At 46.3% G+C, this 17,069-nt stretch overlaps 1 protein-coding gene across 2 annotated transcripts; it reads left to right on the forward strand.

Moving 5' to 3' along the window:
- Nucleotides 1-995: 995 nt before the first annotated feature.
- hipk1a (homeodomain interacting protein kinase 1a) lies at nucleotides 996-16,822 on the forward strand. 2 transcript variants are annotated; one of them, XM_054744576.2, is made up of 16 exons: nucleotides 996-1,173; nucleotides 4,451-5,190; nucleotides 6,955-7,328; nucleotides 7,413-7,536; nucleotides 9,600-9,719; nucleotides 9,802-9,888; nucleotides 10,114-10,295; nucleotides 10,410-10,560; nucleotides 10,637-10,841; nucleotides 10,923-11,041; nucleotides 11,481-11,632; nucleotides 15,102-15,254; nucleotides 15,345-15,512; nucleotides 15,696-15,892; nucleotides 15,998-16,137; nucleotides 16,226-16,822. In XM_054744576.2, exons 2-16 carry the CDS (start codon nucleotides 4,453-4,455, stop codon nucleotides 16,685-16,687), a joined length of 3,372 nt encoding a protein of 1,123 aa, XP_054600551.1. In that variant the 5' UTR covers nucleotides 996-1,173; nucleotides 4,451-4,452; the 3' UTR covers nucleotides 16,688-16,822. The 2 variants fall into 2 exon arrangements, with proteins under 2 accessions (XP_054600551.1, XP_015798693.1); XM_015943207.3 differs by having other exon boundaries at nucleotides 16,271-16,822.
- Nucleotides 16,823-17,069: the final 247 nt, after the last annotated feature.

Genomic DNA, 17,069 nt, shown 5'->3' on the forward strand with positions numbered 1-17,069 from the left:
CACAGTTGCCACGAGCCTTTTGGCCTGTTGGATATGTCGTTAAGACCCACCGTAGTGATGATGGCTGCATAAGGTCTGCTGATGTGGACATCATAGGACATGTGTACACCAGACCGGTTGCTAGATTGGTAGTTCTTCCATCACTACCTTCAGGAGAAGAACAACCAACAATCAAACAGGCCCCAAAATAATGACTAACATGTTTATTATAGCAAATGCGTTAACACATTTGGGGGCGGCTGTGTAAAAGGTTCAGAATTTATATATTACCTTTGTTTGTTAAATTTGTTTGTTGTTGGTTTTATTTTGGTGGGAATTCAGGAAGTGACATGCTTTTATTTTGAAGAGCCTTTCAGAGTGAGCTCACTTCCAGCGCTAGAATTTTCCTTTTTTTTTTTTTTTTTTTCCTTTTTGGTGGGTGTGAGACGAGTGTTCCTTCGTTCTCCTGCAAGTCATGTTGATGTTGACAGCATTATGTTAATGCAAGAAAACTGTTGTCAGTGCTGTTAACGATGATCATCAACCAAGATTAAAGATTTGGATCTACATGAAAGGACGCATCTAGCCTCATCCTGTATTCTAACCGATACACCATATTGATAGCCGCCTCACCTGGAAAGAGCTAGCTTTAACCAGACCCTCCTTTATACTATAACTAACTAAAGTGGCCAAAGATAGATGGGTTTTTCTTATTTTAATTTCAGTGCTTTTCCTAAGAACAAAAGTGTTAAAAAAGCTAAATTTCAAGTGTGAAGTGAGCGATTTTGACGAGGGTACTAATAACTGCGGGGTAACGCATCTCGACACAACACCAGCACGTCTCGCGCATCAGGAGCAGAGAGAGGAAGCAGGGCCAGCGGAGGATGGAGCTCTCTTCGTGCGTCCCTGCTAATCTTCATGGCATTTGACATTTCCAGAGCCGATGTGCATATTCAGCTCGCTTGACGCGCGCTGCCGCAGCGGACCGGACCGCAGCCAGACATGACCCGGGTGCTGAGCTAGCCAGCTGGTTGTTAGCTGAGTTAGCTTCCATCCATCCAGCGCTGCAGACAGCTGCTGATGCTGGAGGTCTGAAGAGCTCAGCTGATCCACTGCTGCACCACTCCGGCATGAAGATGGTGAGGAGACCTTAATGTGAGACAGGTGACCGTGTTCTGCCATCCTCATTTCCAGGTAATTCAGACATGTGTGTGCTTACTGAGAAACAGCTCTGGTACCTGAAATGCGTTGTTTTCTTCAGCATTTAGGACACTGGATGTGTAGGACAGCCCCACTTTGTTGTTTATAATTAGGATTCTATTTTATATATGAAGTTGATGAATTATATGAAGATTTTCAGTTTTTTTTTCTGCAACTGCAAATGTACAATTTCTGTTTTTGGACATTTAACTACTTTGTGAAGGCAGGTTTCGGTGCTGTAATTTAACACGCCGGAGAATCTGAATAACTATTGGTGTTAAACCTTTATACTTTTATAATCTTGTTTGCTTTGCATGAGCGCAAAAATATTTTCAGATCAATAAATACGTTTACGACACATTAATAGCATAATAAAACACAGAGAGACTGCAATTTAAAGGTGCAATATGTAAGGATATAGTGAGAATTTTACTGTGAGAAAATCCCATAAGAGTCTAATGTTTCAGTCATTTTGGAAGGAAGGTTATACTGAAACATATTTCATATCCAGCTGGCTGTGGGGGTTGTCAGTTTTTCTCCTTTCAAAACAAAGGAAGTAGGGACGTAACTACTGCTTACCATCAGTGAGTGTGGGGTAGCCGTGTCTCCTGAGAGCTAATACTGCAGCGCAGACATTTGTAATTTGATGACAGCGGGCAAAAGTTGTTTAAAGTGGTTGCAGTAACCAAATTTTACCACAGGATGCCACTTTACTTCATTTCTACATAATGCACCTTTAAGTTCAAAACCATTACATTTGGATTTTATTGAGGTTTTGACTTTCATTTAATGAACTTTCAGCATAATGACTGATATTCTAACACTAATGATCTTTATTAATCACGTAATAACCTGTAAGAGAGACAGATTATAATGAAATACTTGTGTTTGGTTTGTTCCTTCTGGGCCTCTGTAGTGGTGAGACAAACAAATGAGAAGGTTGAGCACTGGGGCTCTTGAATACAAACACCCCATAATTAATTCAAACTAAAATTAATCTTGTTCAGTTCATTTATATTGCGCCAATTCACAACACAATTTATCTCGAGGCGCTATACAAAGCAAACATCCCAATTTAACCTACAACACATGATCTGCTCCTCTAGCCTCCTGGGTCTCTGGTGTCTCCTTTGTTAGCATTAATTGACCTCACCTGTGATATATTTTCAGCAACAATCCCTCATACAGTACTAAGCAAGCATGTAGCAACAGTGGAGAGGATAAACACCTCTTTAGCAGGAAGACGCCTCCAGCAGAACATACTCAGCAATATTCCGGTGGTTGGAGACAGAAATCCTACAAACCCGATTAATGTGGGTTTTGAATTACATGTCCAGGTCAAAGATAACACCAAGGTTGTTTACTTTGTTGTGAGATAGTAATGTACTGCTGTTCAGATCAGGTGATTGATTAAGCAGTTTTCTTTTCAGACGTTCTAGTCCAAAGATTTCCTTCATGTCTGGATCTAAGAGCAGAAAGTTTAGAGTCATCCAGAACGTACTGTATTCATCAGGATTTTTGGATAAATGTAAGGCAAGGCAGCTTTATTTATATCGCACATTTCAAACACAGGGCAATTCAATGTGCTTTACAATTAGCATTAAATGGCACAACAACAACAACAACAACAACAACGAGAACGCAAATAAAAAAATACACAGATAAAATTATTATTTAGAGCTGAAAGGATAAGACAGAACTAAGGTTGAGCAATTACATCACAGATTACTGTGGAGACGATGCAGCATAAGAAACAATTCATTCAAAGGCTGATGAGTGCATTGGGGTTTTAGGTTTTGCTTTAAACAACACTAGAGTTGGGGCAGATCTGCGGTCCAAGGAGAGCTGATTCCAAATGTGAGCAGCATAGTAGCTAAAAGCATCTTCGCTCTGTTTGCTTCTGACCCGAGGTTCTACTAGCTGATTGTTTCCTAAGGATCTCAGAGCTCTATTGGGTGTATATACAGGAATTAGGTCTTACATGTAGTTTGGTCCCATGCCATTGAGTGATTTATAAACTAGTAGTAGCACTTTGAAATATATTCTGTGGTTTACTGGTAACCAGTGTAGAGATCTAAGAACAGGAGTGATGTGCTCCGTTCTGTTAGTTCTTGTTAAGACTCTAGCAGCAGCGTTCTGAAGAAGCTGCGGTTACTTCACAGCTTTTTTGGGAAGACCAGTAAGGAGACCATTGCAGTAGTCCAGCTGACTAGAAATAAAAGCATGAATGAGTCTCTCCAAGTCTGGTCTGGACATGAGATTTCTTGTTTACACGAACAAGCCGAATTCAGACAGATATGAGCCTAGCGCTGTTCATTTGATCCCTACGACACATCCGAGTCTTTCTAAGAGAATATTATGATAGACTGTGTCAAAATCAGCACTGAGATCCAACAAGACCAGAGTCCTTTATGCACTGCCTGGACCAAAAAAAAAAAAAAAAAATCACCACCTAGACTTAACTAAGCAAACTGCTAGAAGCCTCCTATTGGATAATTACTGCACGGACAATTATTTTTCACCTGGCAACAAGTTATCCAACCCCAGAGAAAACATAGAAGAGAGGCAGATGAAGTGATGCACCCATCATGCCTACTGTACAAGCCTGTGGGGGCAGTGCTATGATCTGGGCTTGCTGCAGTTGGTCAGGTCTATGTTCAGCAACAGGATGTGCTCCAAGAATGAGGTCAGGTGACTACCTGAATATCCTGAATGACCAGGTTATTCCGTCTTCCCTGATGGCACGTGCATTTTCCAAGATGACAATGCCAGGATTCATCAGGCTCAAATAGTGAAAGAGTGGTTCAGGGAGCAAGAGACATCATTTTCACACATGGATTGGCCACCACAGAGTCCAGACCAGTGAGAATCTTTGGGGTGTGCTGGAGAAAGCTGTGTGCAGTTGTCAGACTCTACCATCATCAATGCAAGATCTTGGTGAGACATTAATGCAACACTGGATGGAAATAAATCTGGTGACGTTGCAGAAGCTTATTGAAGCAATGCTACAGTGAATGTGTGTGTTAATCAAAGCTAACGGTGGTCCAATGAAATATTAGAGTGTGTCACCCTTCGTTTTTTGGTGGCAACTTGTTTTTTGGCAGGGTATTGTATCATTTCACTGTATGTTTATGAAACTATATTCATCAGTGTTTTACAATAGAAGCTGACATTTAAACTGAAACCTACATCTTAGCAATGTCATGCATACAGAATTACCAACGTATTGGTCTTTTTAGTCCCAGTCAGTCACACCTACTCTCACCCACAGACATGGCGTCGCAGCTCCAGGTGTTCTCCTCCCCCTCTGTAACCTCCAGTGCCTACTCTCGCACAAAAAGGCTCAAAGTGGAGCACCCTGCCTGGGATGTGTCCCATCAGTTGGCGGACAGCGGCTACTATCAGCATAGCTCCTCCCAAGCAGCTGGATCCTCCACCTCTGGCTCTAATTTTGACCCAGTGTACCACTCCAACCAGATGCACCCTCCCACGGCTGGCTCCAGAGAGCAAACTGTGGTGCGAGCCGCAGACAGCACAGGGACCCTCCATGCACCTTCTTCCTCCACTTCCTCTGCCTCCTCCACTTCCTCTAGCCGGCGCATCAAGGATGCAGAGTCCTCCTCACAGCCCTGCGAGCTCTACCCGAAGCAGTACAGCCTGAAGAGGAAGAGCGAGGAGGTGGACAGCAGTGACAGCGTCCAGATCCTGGAGGAGCTCTCGGCCCCCGTGGTGTCGAACCGCACCGGAGGTGGAGGGGGAACCACTACAGCTCGGTCCATAGCACACTCTGCCTCCACCACTAAGAGCAGCAATTCCCACAGTGAGGGGGACTATCAGCTGGTCCAGCACGAGATTCTGTGCTCCATGTCTAACAGCTACGAGGTGCTGGAGTTTCTGGGACGCGGCACATTCGGGCAGGTGGCAAAATGCTGGAAGAGAGGCACAAATGAGATAGTAGCAATTAAAATCTTGAAGAACCATCCCTCCTATGCTCGACAAGGCCAAATTGAGGTGGGTATGTTGTGCTGAAAAAAAAATAAATGAAGTAGTGTTAACAGCTGAAATGCTTTAGTTTCTCTACGATGAGACAGTTTATTCACAAACATGGAATATGATGCTTTGCCAGTGTAATGATTTAAATGACATGTTATTTAATAAGCCATAAGGCGTAGGATTCCATAGGAAATATGAAATCAACCTTATGGATCTGTGAGGTTATTTTAACCAGAAGATTGGAACTTTTTATTGCAGGGATTAGATAACAGCTTCGTGTTCACTCAGAGACAACAGAAGGGAGAGAGTCAAGTTTTAAAATTTTAAAGAATTTATTACTAAACAAATTAAACTAGACTAACTTTAACACTACATGTATGGTGTAACTAAGGTGGATGAGACGGAGAATGGTGTGATGTGGAATGTTGCTCAGAACCAGCAAATCTGAAGAAGTGATTAGTTCTGGTGGGAAATGAAGGTGATGTCTTCGCTCTAAGCTTTGGTTAGGAGATTCATAAACACATTCAACGCCATTTCGTCGGCCTACATACCCTGGTGGAAGTCCCCGTTAGATCAGGAATGTCGAGGTCCAGCTTGACCCTCTATGGGACCGAAGCCGGTAGGAAAAGCAGCGGTTGCCGACCAGACCAGTCTTGAGATACTTCCGGGTCACGACGGTTTTGTTGGCATTTAGTGAGACCCAAACCTGGGTCGCGATGGTTCAGCTTTTATTCTGAAAGGAACCGTTGCAGCAGTTGGAACAGCAACAGATTTTATCCAGCTTGTCGTTGGTTCTTTCGGCTGAAGAGGAAAGTTACGGATTGGCCACTCCGACAACTTCTCTAGAACGCTTTGAACTGGCGTTAAAGATGACGTGGGCATAGTTTTATACTTCGGATGTTTTGGTTTAAGGTCGAATGAAAAGATGACAGATTTACCAAACACCACCAAAACCCCGCCTCCGTCAGATCTGGCAGATTCTGATTGGATCAGTGAAGCAATGTGTCGTGTCGTCTCATGACACTACGTGAGATCAGTCCTAATGGAACATTTAAAGTTATATTACTTATTATATTCTATAGGATTATAATGAATTAGTTAATATTTTGATTTCACAGATTGGTCACATCTTCTTATTGACTAACACTTTGTTTGATTAGCTTTATTAAAATAGAGTTCTTTGATTTATTAAAAGGAGAGAGTCCTTTCTTCATTCTTCTCTTGAGCTGGAAAGGAAGCAGTTTAGAGCAAATGCATGAGACCTTGAGGCCATATCTCATGCAGACTAGTTCTGTGTCAGAGGAGAGGGGGAAACTGACTTTTAGGTGGAAAACAGTCATTTCATTCTGTTACACCAGACCTTAAAAGTCACTCTGCAGGCCAAATGTTGCTGTAGATCCGAGATCAGGGAAGTGACCCAAGAGGCACGGTTTCCTCACAGATATAAAACATGCGTGGTAGGCAACTCTGGATAAAAGCATCTGCTAAACGAATAAGCATAATATCATAACACCTAGGTTTCGATGTTTAAACAATAAAATGGTATAATTGTAGTTTTTTATTCTGGAGGTAAAATAAGAACAACTGTAGAACCTAATGAAGGTCGGATGATCTTTGGTTCGACCTGATACAGAAAACTGAATTGTGAATCAAGGGAAAATAAATGTTTTTAAGTGAAATGATTTTTGGAGGAATATTGACATAAATTCTCTTAACAGCATCCAGATGCTTGTTGTTTATTTTATCCCCTCCTAAAAACGTTCTTATTCCTCTCATCCATAGGTGAGCATCCTCAGCAGGTTGAGCACAGAGAACGCTGATGAGTTCAATTTCGTCCGCTCGTACGAGTGTTTCCAGCACAAGAACCACACGTGCCTTGTGTTTGAGATGCTGGAGCAGAACCTTTACGACTTCCTGAAGCACAGCAAGTTCAGCCCTCTGCTGCTGAAGTGCATCAGGCCCATCCTGCAGCAGGTTGCCACTGCGCTGATGAAACTGAAGAGCCTGGACCTGATCCACGCCGACCTGAAGCCAGAGAACATCATGCTGGTAGACCCTCTGAGGCAACCCTACAGGGTGAAGGTGATTGATTTTGGCTCTGCTAGCCATGTGTCCAAAGCAGTTTGCTCCACCTACCTACAGTCCCGGTATTACAGGTGAGGATTCTGGTCTAGACTTATGATGAGCTTAAAAACTGTTTCAGTCCCGTAGTAATTTCATGTACCCTGACACACTTTCAGAGCTCCAGAGATCATTCTGGGTCTTCCTTTCTGTGAAGCGATCGACATGTGGTCCCTGGGATGTGTCATTGCCGAGCTGTTTCTGGGATGGCCTCTGTATCCCGGTGCCTCAGAGTACGATCAGGTCATTTGCACCTCCAACACACTAAAGCCTGGTTCATGCTTCTCCGTCAGCTCCGCAAGGGACAGACACGCACGGATTGACGGAAGCGTTTTGCTCTCATACTTCTCCGTCTCCTGGAGAGTGTTGCAAAGCAATTGCCCGGCAGGACAACAGAGGGCGTAGCGCTGTTCTGTGGTATCCTGTCATGTATCGGTCCAAGATCGTGTGTTTATATTGTGTTTTTTGTGTATATAAGAGACTTTTAACACGGACATATTTGTCTCTCATCCTCCCACCGCTTCATGCGCTCGCCACCTCTAAACCCACGTTTCCTGTCATTTCCGTCCACAAATAAAACGCTTGCTGCGCATCTTTTCACTCCTCCAGTCACGGGAGAATTAAACGTTCATGTTTTTAGAGTTTTTTCGCGAGGTATTCTTCAAGCTGCTCCGTGTCTGCCGCTAGTTATCCTCGGCTCTCTTTGCAATGGCGGCGCTGTAAACAACAGCGGCGTCCTGACCAATCACAAGCTTGCGTAATCCGTCTCGTTCGACGGATGTTTAAAAAAGTGGGCTCGACTCCGTAAGTACTTGCGTGCCTGCCGGAGCCCTACGCAAGGACGGATAATGGCGTTGCGTGTCTCCGCACTGACGCAGACGGAGAAGCATAAATCAGGCTTTAGTAGTGGAAACACTACTTGGTATATATGTTCTGTGTGTGTGTGTGTGTGTGTGTGTGTGTGTGTGTGTGTGTGTGCGTGCGTGCGTGCGTGCGTGCGTGTGTGTGTGCTCTGTCTTCTCCATCCCCAGTGAGTCATGGAGGATGGCTGCTTATGCTGAGCCAAGATCCTCTGGAGGTTTCTTCCTGTTAAAAGGGAGTTTTCCTCTCCACTGTCGCTAAATGCTTGCTTAGTATGAGGATTGCTGTAAAGACTCTGACACTAGTCAGTGACTTCATGCAACCAAACTTTTTACTGATTGGCTTAATGAACTGACCTGTATTGGAATGTTTACTGTGTGAAGTGCCTTGAGACGACTCTTGTTGGGATTTGGCGCTTTACAAATAAACTGAATTGAACTTACAGTCAAGAATTTGTTGGCTTCTGTACTCAGACCAGATTTAACACACGTATATTGTAATTCTATCTTTAAACCCTATAGTATTTGTACTTTTATTTATTATTTTATTCACTGAATTTTTGATCAATAAATGCCAAACTCTGACTCACAGGAAATCTAGTTTTGATAAGATTTTCATCAGCAGAGACTTCAGAGTTTGACAATTCTGGGTTGTCTTTAATATCCCATGAGTTTGAATTGAAACTGCAGGTCTGAATGGGTCTGATACAAATGGTGCACACAAAGTTATAGTTGAACACAATCATAAATGGGTACACATTTTGGGGACTATACATTTGATACTCCTGTTTTACTTTTCTTTTAGATAATGCTCAAGTTTTCTTTTTATTGATCAATTTGTCAACTTAAAAAATGCATTCAAATAATATTGTTTTTTTTTCATTTTGGGTTTGTGCAAAAGATAAGTTGAACATCATTAAAAGTTTAGCAGTTTTATTGCTTTTGTACTTGCTGGTTCTTGATTCTATGGAATTGTATCTGTCTCCTGATGTCAGGAGCAGGTGAGCTTTGATGTTTTGTCATCAGTGTTACAGAATTCCACCTCTGTTGAACCACCGGTACTCTCATTGAGCTGTTTTTTGTTGAATTTGGCTGTCAAAAAATGAAGAAGTAAAGGACTGAGTATACATCCATGTGGGACTCCACAATGAAGCAAGATGTTGTTCCAGGGATGTGCTAGCTGGCAGCAACTAGCACAAAAACTGAAAACAAGTGGAAATGACTGTTTTACACCATTAAAGAACTTCTGCTAAAATGTGCATCTAGATGTCGTTCAGTGCTCTTCCATCTTTTTCTTTTAGAAGGTACAAAAGTCGATTTCTATGATGAATAAAAGTAAATCCAGCAAACAAATTCACGAGTAATAATAATATTTTACATCAGTGACTCCAGTTTTACTTATAAAAATTTTATCTTCGACATTTTCATGCACTAATTACTCTGCAGATTCGGTACATTTCCCAGACCCAGGGCCTCCCAGCAGAGTACCTCCTAAGTGCAGGAACCAAAACAAGCCGCTTTTTCAACAGAGGCCCCGACTCAAGCTACCCACTCTGGAGACTCAAGGTAGGTGACACATGAGTTTGGGAAGTGAATGAATGAATTTAGCTTTATGCACAGATTATAATGGGGCTTTATTTCTCTGCAGACACCCGCAGAACATGAGGCAGAGATGGGCATCAAGTCAAAGGAAGCAAGAAAATACATCTTCAACTGTCTGGATGATATGATGCAGGTATATTTCAGAATAACTTGATTTTAAGATGTCACAACACTGTTATCCAGACAGTGCTGCTATAAAAGCAGAGAACAGCTGCTGTAGTAGTCAGACATGGAGCTAATATCAACAGAATGTGTTTTTTCAAGGGTGTGGATGAAATAGAATATTTCTTGATGCCAGTGATCTTTGAGTTGTATTGCTCTGCTGTGGGACGTCTGATGAACTCTGACCTACCTGCAGGTGAACATGACTAACCTGGAGGGCACCGACATCCTGGCGGAGAAAGCTGACAGACGGGAGTTCATAGACCTGCTGAAGAAGATGCTGACGCTCGACGCTGATAAGCGGATCATGCCCATGAAGACGCTGAACCACCCTTTTGTTACCATGACACACCTGCTTCACTTCCCTCACAGCTCACAGTAACGCCAGAGGCTAATCTGATTGTTCACTGATAAAACGGTCTAGCTGTACAGCTCCAGGTTTCCAGCTGCGTGCCTGTCTGATATTCTTTTCTTTTTCTTTGAATTTAACAGCGTCAAGTCTTGCTTCCAAAACATGGATATATGCAAACGCAGATGCAGCGCCTTTGAGAATGGAAAAAACATGTTTCCTAGCAACAGCACTCCGAGTGCAGCTACCAACCTAACGGTCACGTTCAGCAGCCAGCTGAACCAGCACAATCAGGTCTGGTCTGGCCCAGTAGATGTGTGTGTGGATGATGGTGTTTGTGATCTCATTCATCTTCTGTGTTGTTGCTTAGATGACGTCTGCTGGAGGGCAGTCCCTGTCCCTAAGCAGTAACGTCCCACTACTGAACTACCAGCCGGGCCTCTACCAGCAGGCCACCATCAACATTCCTGGCCTTGCCCAGCAGGGCGTTCCTCTGCAAACCAGACCGGCCCAGCTCTGTGCGCAGACTGAACCATTCCAGCAAACACTCATCGTTTGTCCTCCGACCATCCAGGGTAACTCAGTCAGGAACCACACCATAACAACCACCGTAAACATGCTCGTTTTGTTCTGACTTTGTTTTGTTTTTTACTCAGGTCTTCAGAACACCAACAAACCATCTGGTTATCCAGTAAGAATGGACAACTCAGTACCTTTAGTGGCTCAGAACCAGTCCTCCCAATCTCTTCACATCCAGCCCAGTATGCTGGCTCAGGTAGGACCCAGTTAATGGCCAGCTCATCTGAGAATCAGGAGATTGTTTTAGGTGGACTGTAATGTTTTTGCCTGTAATATGTTGTTTGCTAGAAACTTATCTCACAAACCTATGGATGGATTTTAGTGAAACTATCAAAATAATTCACAGTGCTTCCGGAAAGTAGTCATAGCGCTTCACTTATTCCACTTTTTTGTTTATGTTACAGCCTCATTTCTAAATGGATTAAATTCATTTTGCCCATAAAATTCAACACACAACATCCCATAATGATAATGTGAAAAAAAAGTGTCTTTGAAGTTGTTGCAAATTTATTAACATAAAACCATAAAAATCAGAACCCTGGTTCTTTGTTGGTCCACTGTGGTTGCCGCATCTCCCTTTGATGTTGACACTTACTTGTTTTAGTTTTTTATGGCTGTTGTGTGTTTGTGTGCAGCCAGGCTGGCCAGCAGGAACACAGCAGATCCTCATCCCGTCCACATGGCAACAGATGCCGGGCATGCCCATCCAGAACCCTTGCCAGGCCATTGTACCAGACTCACCGATGGACGTGCCGGTGTCCGACAGTCAACAAGCTTCTGCGTGGAGGTGGGTCCGGCCCGGCAGGACTCTGTTTCGGCCCTAAGAGTCCCACAATCACAGGATGTTTGATGCATTTAGATTCTTTCTAATTATCAAGTGTTTAATGTATGGTTGAAAAAGTAAAACCTAAAGCAATTACAATATTTTTGTCCATCCATCCACTTTTATCCACTTATCCGGAGTTGGGTCATGGGGGCAGTAGCCTAAGGTGAGAGGCCCAGACTTCCCTCTCCCCAGCCACTTGGGCCAGCTCCTCCGGGGGAATCTCAAGGCATTCTCTGGCCAGGTGTGAGACATAGTCCCTCCACCGTGTCCTGGGTCTACCTTTAGGCCTCCTCCCTGTTGGACGTTTCCGGAAAACCTCGCCAGGGAGGCATCCAGGAGGCATCTTGACCAGATGCCCAAGCCACCTCAACTGGCTCCTCTCGATGTGGAGGAGCAACGGGTCTACTCCTAGCCCCTCCCGGATGACCGAGCTTCTCACCCTATCTCTAAGGGAGAGCCCAGCCACTCTTTGGAGAAAACTCATTTTGGCCGCTTGTGTCCGCGATCTCGTTCTTTTGGTCACTACCCCCAAACCTCATGACCATAGGTGAGTGTAGGAATGTAGATCGACCGGTAAATCGAGAGCTTCGCCTTCTGACTCAGCTCTCTCTTCACCATGACAGACCGGTACAACGCCCGCATCACTGCAGATGCAGCACCAATCCGCCTATCGATCTCACGCTACAGCTTTCCCTCACTCGTGAACAAGACCCCGAGATACTTAAACTCGTCCACTTGGGGCAGGACCTCATCCCTGACCCAGAGAAGAAATTCTACCCTTTTCCGAGTTAAGACCATGGTCTCAGATTTAGAGGAGCTGATTCTCATCCCAGCTGCTTCACACTCGGCTGCGAACCGCTCCAGCGAAAGCTGAAGATCACATTCTGATGAAGCCAACAGGACCACATCATCTGCAAAAAGCAGAGACCTGATCCTCAGGTCACCAAAACAGATGCCCTCCACACCTTGGCTGCGCCTAGAAATCCTGTCCATAAAGGTTATGAACAGAATATGTGACAAAGGGCAGCCTTGGCAGAGTCCAACTCTCACTGGGAACGAGTCCGACTTACTGCCGGCAATGCAGACCAAGCTCTAACACCGGTCATACAGGGACCTAACAGCCTGTATCAGAGGGCCTGGTACCCCATACTCCCGGAGTACCCCCCACAGGGCCCCCCGAGGGACGTGACCAAACGCCTTCTCCAAATCCACAAAACACATGTAGACTGGTTGGGCAAATTCCCACGCACCCTCTAGAACCCCCCTAAGGGTATATAGCTGGTCCAGTGTTCCACGGCCAGGGCGAAAACACATTGCTCCTCCTGAATCTGAGGTTCAACAATCCGACGGACCCTCCTCTCCAGAACCTCTGAATAGACCTTACCAGGAAGGCTCAGGAGTGTGATCCCCCTGTAGTTGGAACACACCCTGCGGTCCCCCTTTTTAAACAAGGGAACCACCGCCCCGGTCTGCCAGTCCAGTGGGACTGTCCCTGATGTCCACGCGATATTGCAGAGCCGCGTCAGCCAACGCAGCCCCACAACATCCAGAGCCATAAGGAACTCCGGGAGGATCTCATCCACCCCTGGAGCCTTGCCACAGAGGAGCTTTTTAACCACCTCAGTGACCTCAGCACCAGAGATTTGAGGGGCCAACTCAAAGTCCCCAGACTCTGCTTCCCCACTGGAAAACGCGTCAGTGGGATTGAGGAGGTCTTCGAAGTATTCTGCCCACCAATCCACAACGTCCTGAGTAGAGGTCAGCAGCACACCGTCCCCACTATAGATAGTGTTGGTAGCGCACCGCTTTCTGCCCCCCTGAGGGGCCGGATGGTGGACCAGAATCTCCTCGAAGCCGAACGGGAGTCTTGCTCCATGGTCTCACCGAACTCTTCCCATGCCCGGGTTTTTGCTTCGGCGACCACCTGAGTCGCGTTCCGCTTGGACTGCTGGTACCCGTCAGCTGCCTTTGGAGTCCCACAGGCCAAAAAGGACCTGATAGGACTCTTTCTTCAGCTTGACAGCATCACCAAACCTCCAGTGTCCACCAGCGGGTTCAGGGGTTGCCACCACGACAGGCTCCTGCGACCACAGCTCTGCTCGGCAGTCTCAACAATAGAGGCACGGAACAGGGTCCATTCACACTCTATGTCCCCCGCCTCCCCCGGAACATTTTGGAAGTTCTGTCAGAGGTGGGAATTGAAGCTCCTTCTGACAGGAGACTCTGTCAGACGTTCCCAGCAGATCCTCCTGTTGCCAAGAGCACATATGGACACCTTTATGTCTGAACATGGTGTCATTATGGACAATCCATGACTGGCACAGAAGTCCAAAAACAAAACACCACTCGAATTCAGATCAGGGGGGCCGTTCCTCCCAACCACACCTCTCCAGGTCTCACTGTTGTTGCCCACGTGAGCGTTAAAGTCCCCCAACAGAACGAGGGAGTCACCGGAAGGAGCGCTCTCCAGCACCCCCTCCAAGGTCTCCAAAAAGGGTGGGTAGTCTGAACTGTAGTTTGGTGCATAAGCACAGACCACAGTCAGAACCCATCCCCCCGCACGTAGGCAGAGGGAAGCTACCCTCTGATTCACTGGGGTAAACCCCAACGTACAGGCACCAAGATGGGGGGTGACTAGTACGCCCACCCCTGCTCAGCACCTCTCAGTGGGAGCAACTCCAGAGTGGTAGAAAGTCCAACCCCTCTCAGTGAAACTGGTTCCAGAGCCAGAGCCATGCGTTGAGGTGAGTCCGACTATATCTAGTCGGAACCTCTCAACCTCACACACCAACTCAGGCTCCTTCACCATCAGAGAGATGACATTCCATGTGCCAAGAGCCAGCTTCTGTAGCGAAGGATCAGACCGCCAAGGTCCCCGCCCTCGACTACCACCCATCACACACTGCACCTGACCCCTTTGGCCCCTCCCACGAGTGGTGAGCCCATGGGAAGGGGGACCCACATTTCCTCTTCGGGCTGTGCCCGGCCGGGCTCCATGGGTGAAAGCCCGGCCACCAGGCGCTCGCCAACATGCCCCACCTCCAGGCCTGGCTCCAGAGGGGGGCCCCGGTGACCCACGTCTGGGCGAGGGAACACGGTTTCCATTTATATAATTCATCATAAGAGGTCTTTGGGCTGCTCTTTGTCTGATCCCTCACCTAGGACCTGTTTGCCATGGGTGACCCTACCAGAGGCATAAAGCCTCAGACAACATAGCTCCTAGGATCATTGAGACACTCAAACCCCTCCACCACGGTAAAGTGGCAGCCCAGGGAGACAGTTTTATTTATTTGTATTTTTAAATAAATAACATTAGAACTTTTGTAGCCATTGAGTACTTACTGGTTTTAACTAGTGGCTGCTCAGACTCCGCTGGGTTTAAAGGTTACAAGATTTCTAATCACCTCTGTTTGGTACCTCTTTACCTCAGGGGTCGCCATGGCAATCAGTATGACAGCATCAGCCAGCAGGACTCTGGTGTCAGCAGTCACACAGCCACGCAGAATCACAGCTCGGGGGTGGCTCATGCAAGATCCCAACAGGGCAAAAGGTCGAAGGCGCGCCATGCTGACAGCAGAGCCAGGTAGCCCCCCATTCCCACGGGAGGCGTTATATCATTTTCTCATTTTGAAATATGTTAAACGAGACTCACCTTTTCACCGCTCCCCCACAGGCTGGCATCATCAGTGCATCCTGTCTCCACCGTGGTTCAGAACACGTCTTTTCCTGGTGACCAGTCTCAGCCAATCATCATCTCCGACACACCAAGTCCTGCTGTCAGTATCATCACCATCCACAGCGACTCGGAGGAGGAGGACGAAGCCAAGGTCTCAGTCGCCTGGTGAGATCTTCTGTCACCTTTCACCACCTTCATAGACCAGAGCCTAGTCTGGAGTGGTGGCCTCAGGTTCATCACATGGTTTTAGGTCTACCTGGTTCTGTCACCATGACAACTTACCCTGATCAGATTGTCAGAACCTTGTATTATAATTATGGCATGACATCATCTGATTTCCTTCTGAAGCTCCGGAACGAGTCAGAGAACCAACGTGATCAGCTGCGTGACGGTTCATGACTCTCACGACTCTGACTCGTCCACCAGCAGCCCCCTGAGCCCCAAAACCTCCCAGCCCACCAAGGCTCTGGCCGTCATCGTGCCCTGTGTGAAAGTTCAGCCTATTGATAACTCAGCCCACAGGGCAGCAGTGGTTCCAGATCCAGGTTCTCTGCTCTGCTCACATCCACATTTACACTGTTTAATAGAATTTATTCGTTCTTATGTTATTATAGCCTTTTCAACACTTGATCTCTCTGTCATGTCTGCAGCACTGCCAGATCAAATTATGAGCAGCTCTGCAAAGTCCAAGAAGGCGTCCACTCAGTCATTGAGTCAGTCAGGAGAATCCACCACTGATCGCCACCAACGGGCCGCTTCCAGCAAATCTCAGCCTCTCAACCTGAGTCAGGTAAGAGCTTAAACAGCAGGGGGAGCTGTTGGAATCATTTAAACATGTTTTGAAAAGTAAGAACATCCCTTTTGCATGTCTTTAACAGAAGATACACTCCACTGATGGTGTGTCTGGGTCATTGCCTTCTCAGGTGCAGCAGTCTGTGATTCCTTCCTCCCACATCCAATCAGGAAGCAGCAGCTCCCTGAGGCGACAGCCCACCTACCCCCCGCCTGTCTCCTCACATTCATCTTACCGCCTCCATGAGAGCACCCTCTTCAGCTCTGCGCCGAACCTGTATGCTTATCCGGCCTCGGCTGCCCTGGCCTCTGTGTCCCAGGCCGTGGACCAGATGCAGGGCGGCTCTTCCCGCCATGGCAGGCCGAGTGGCACATACTCCTCTCTGGCTCTGCTGCAGAAGAACGGGAGCCTGGCCCTCGGAGCACCGACCCCAGGACAGTACAGCAACCAGCAGCAGCAACAGCAGCTGCAGCTGGGAGTGCAGCCTTTTCAACGCTCCACTCCTGCTTACCAGAGAAAACTCAACCAATATCCCCCGTTCCTGTGAGGAGCATTGACCAAACCCAGTCAGGAGACCGGCTCCTCACCGACTCCTCTGATCAGGCCTGGATTTGCGTTTTTATTTAGAGTTACTGACCAGTTCCATCATGAGTTGGTATTTTAATCATAGTTCTTTTTAACGGCTCCTGTTTTCGTTCAGCTACCTGGATAGCGATGGCGGTGCAGCGTGTCTGCTGTGGTTTACATGGAAACACTGGAACTAAATGTTTATGAAATGCACTCAGGCTGATTCACGGCTCCTTCTTCATGTAAAAGTGTTGTGGAGAAACTCATGCTGCTGTTATTTCTACGTTTATACTTTAATGATCTGATAAAAACACCTAAAACTTTACATGTATTTGAATGGTTCATGCCTGCGCCTTGTGATG

This window comes from Nothobranchius furzeri, chromosome 15 (genome assembly GCF_043380555.1).
Source record: "Nothobranchius furzeri strain GRZ-AD chromosome 15, NfurGRZ-RIMD1, whole genome shotgun sequence".
Classification (NCBI taxonomy): Eukaryota; Metazoa; Chordata; class Actinopteri; order Cyprinodontiformes; family Nothobranchiidae; genus Nothobranchius; species Nothobranchius furzeri.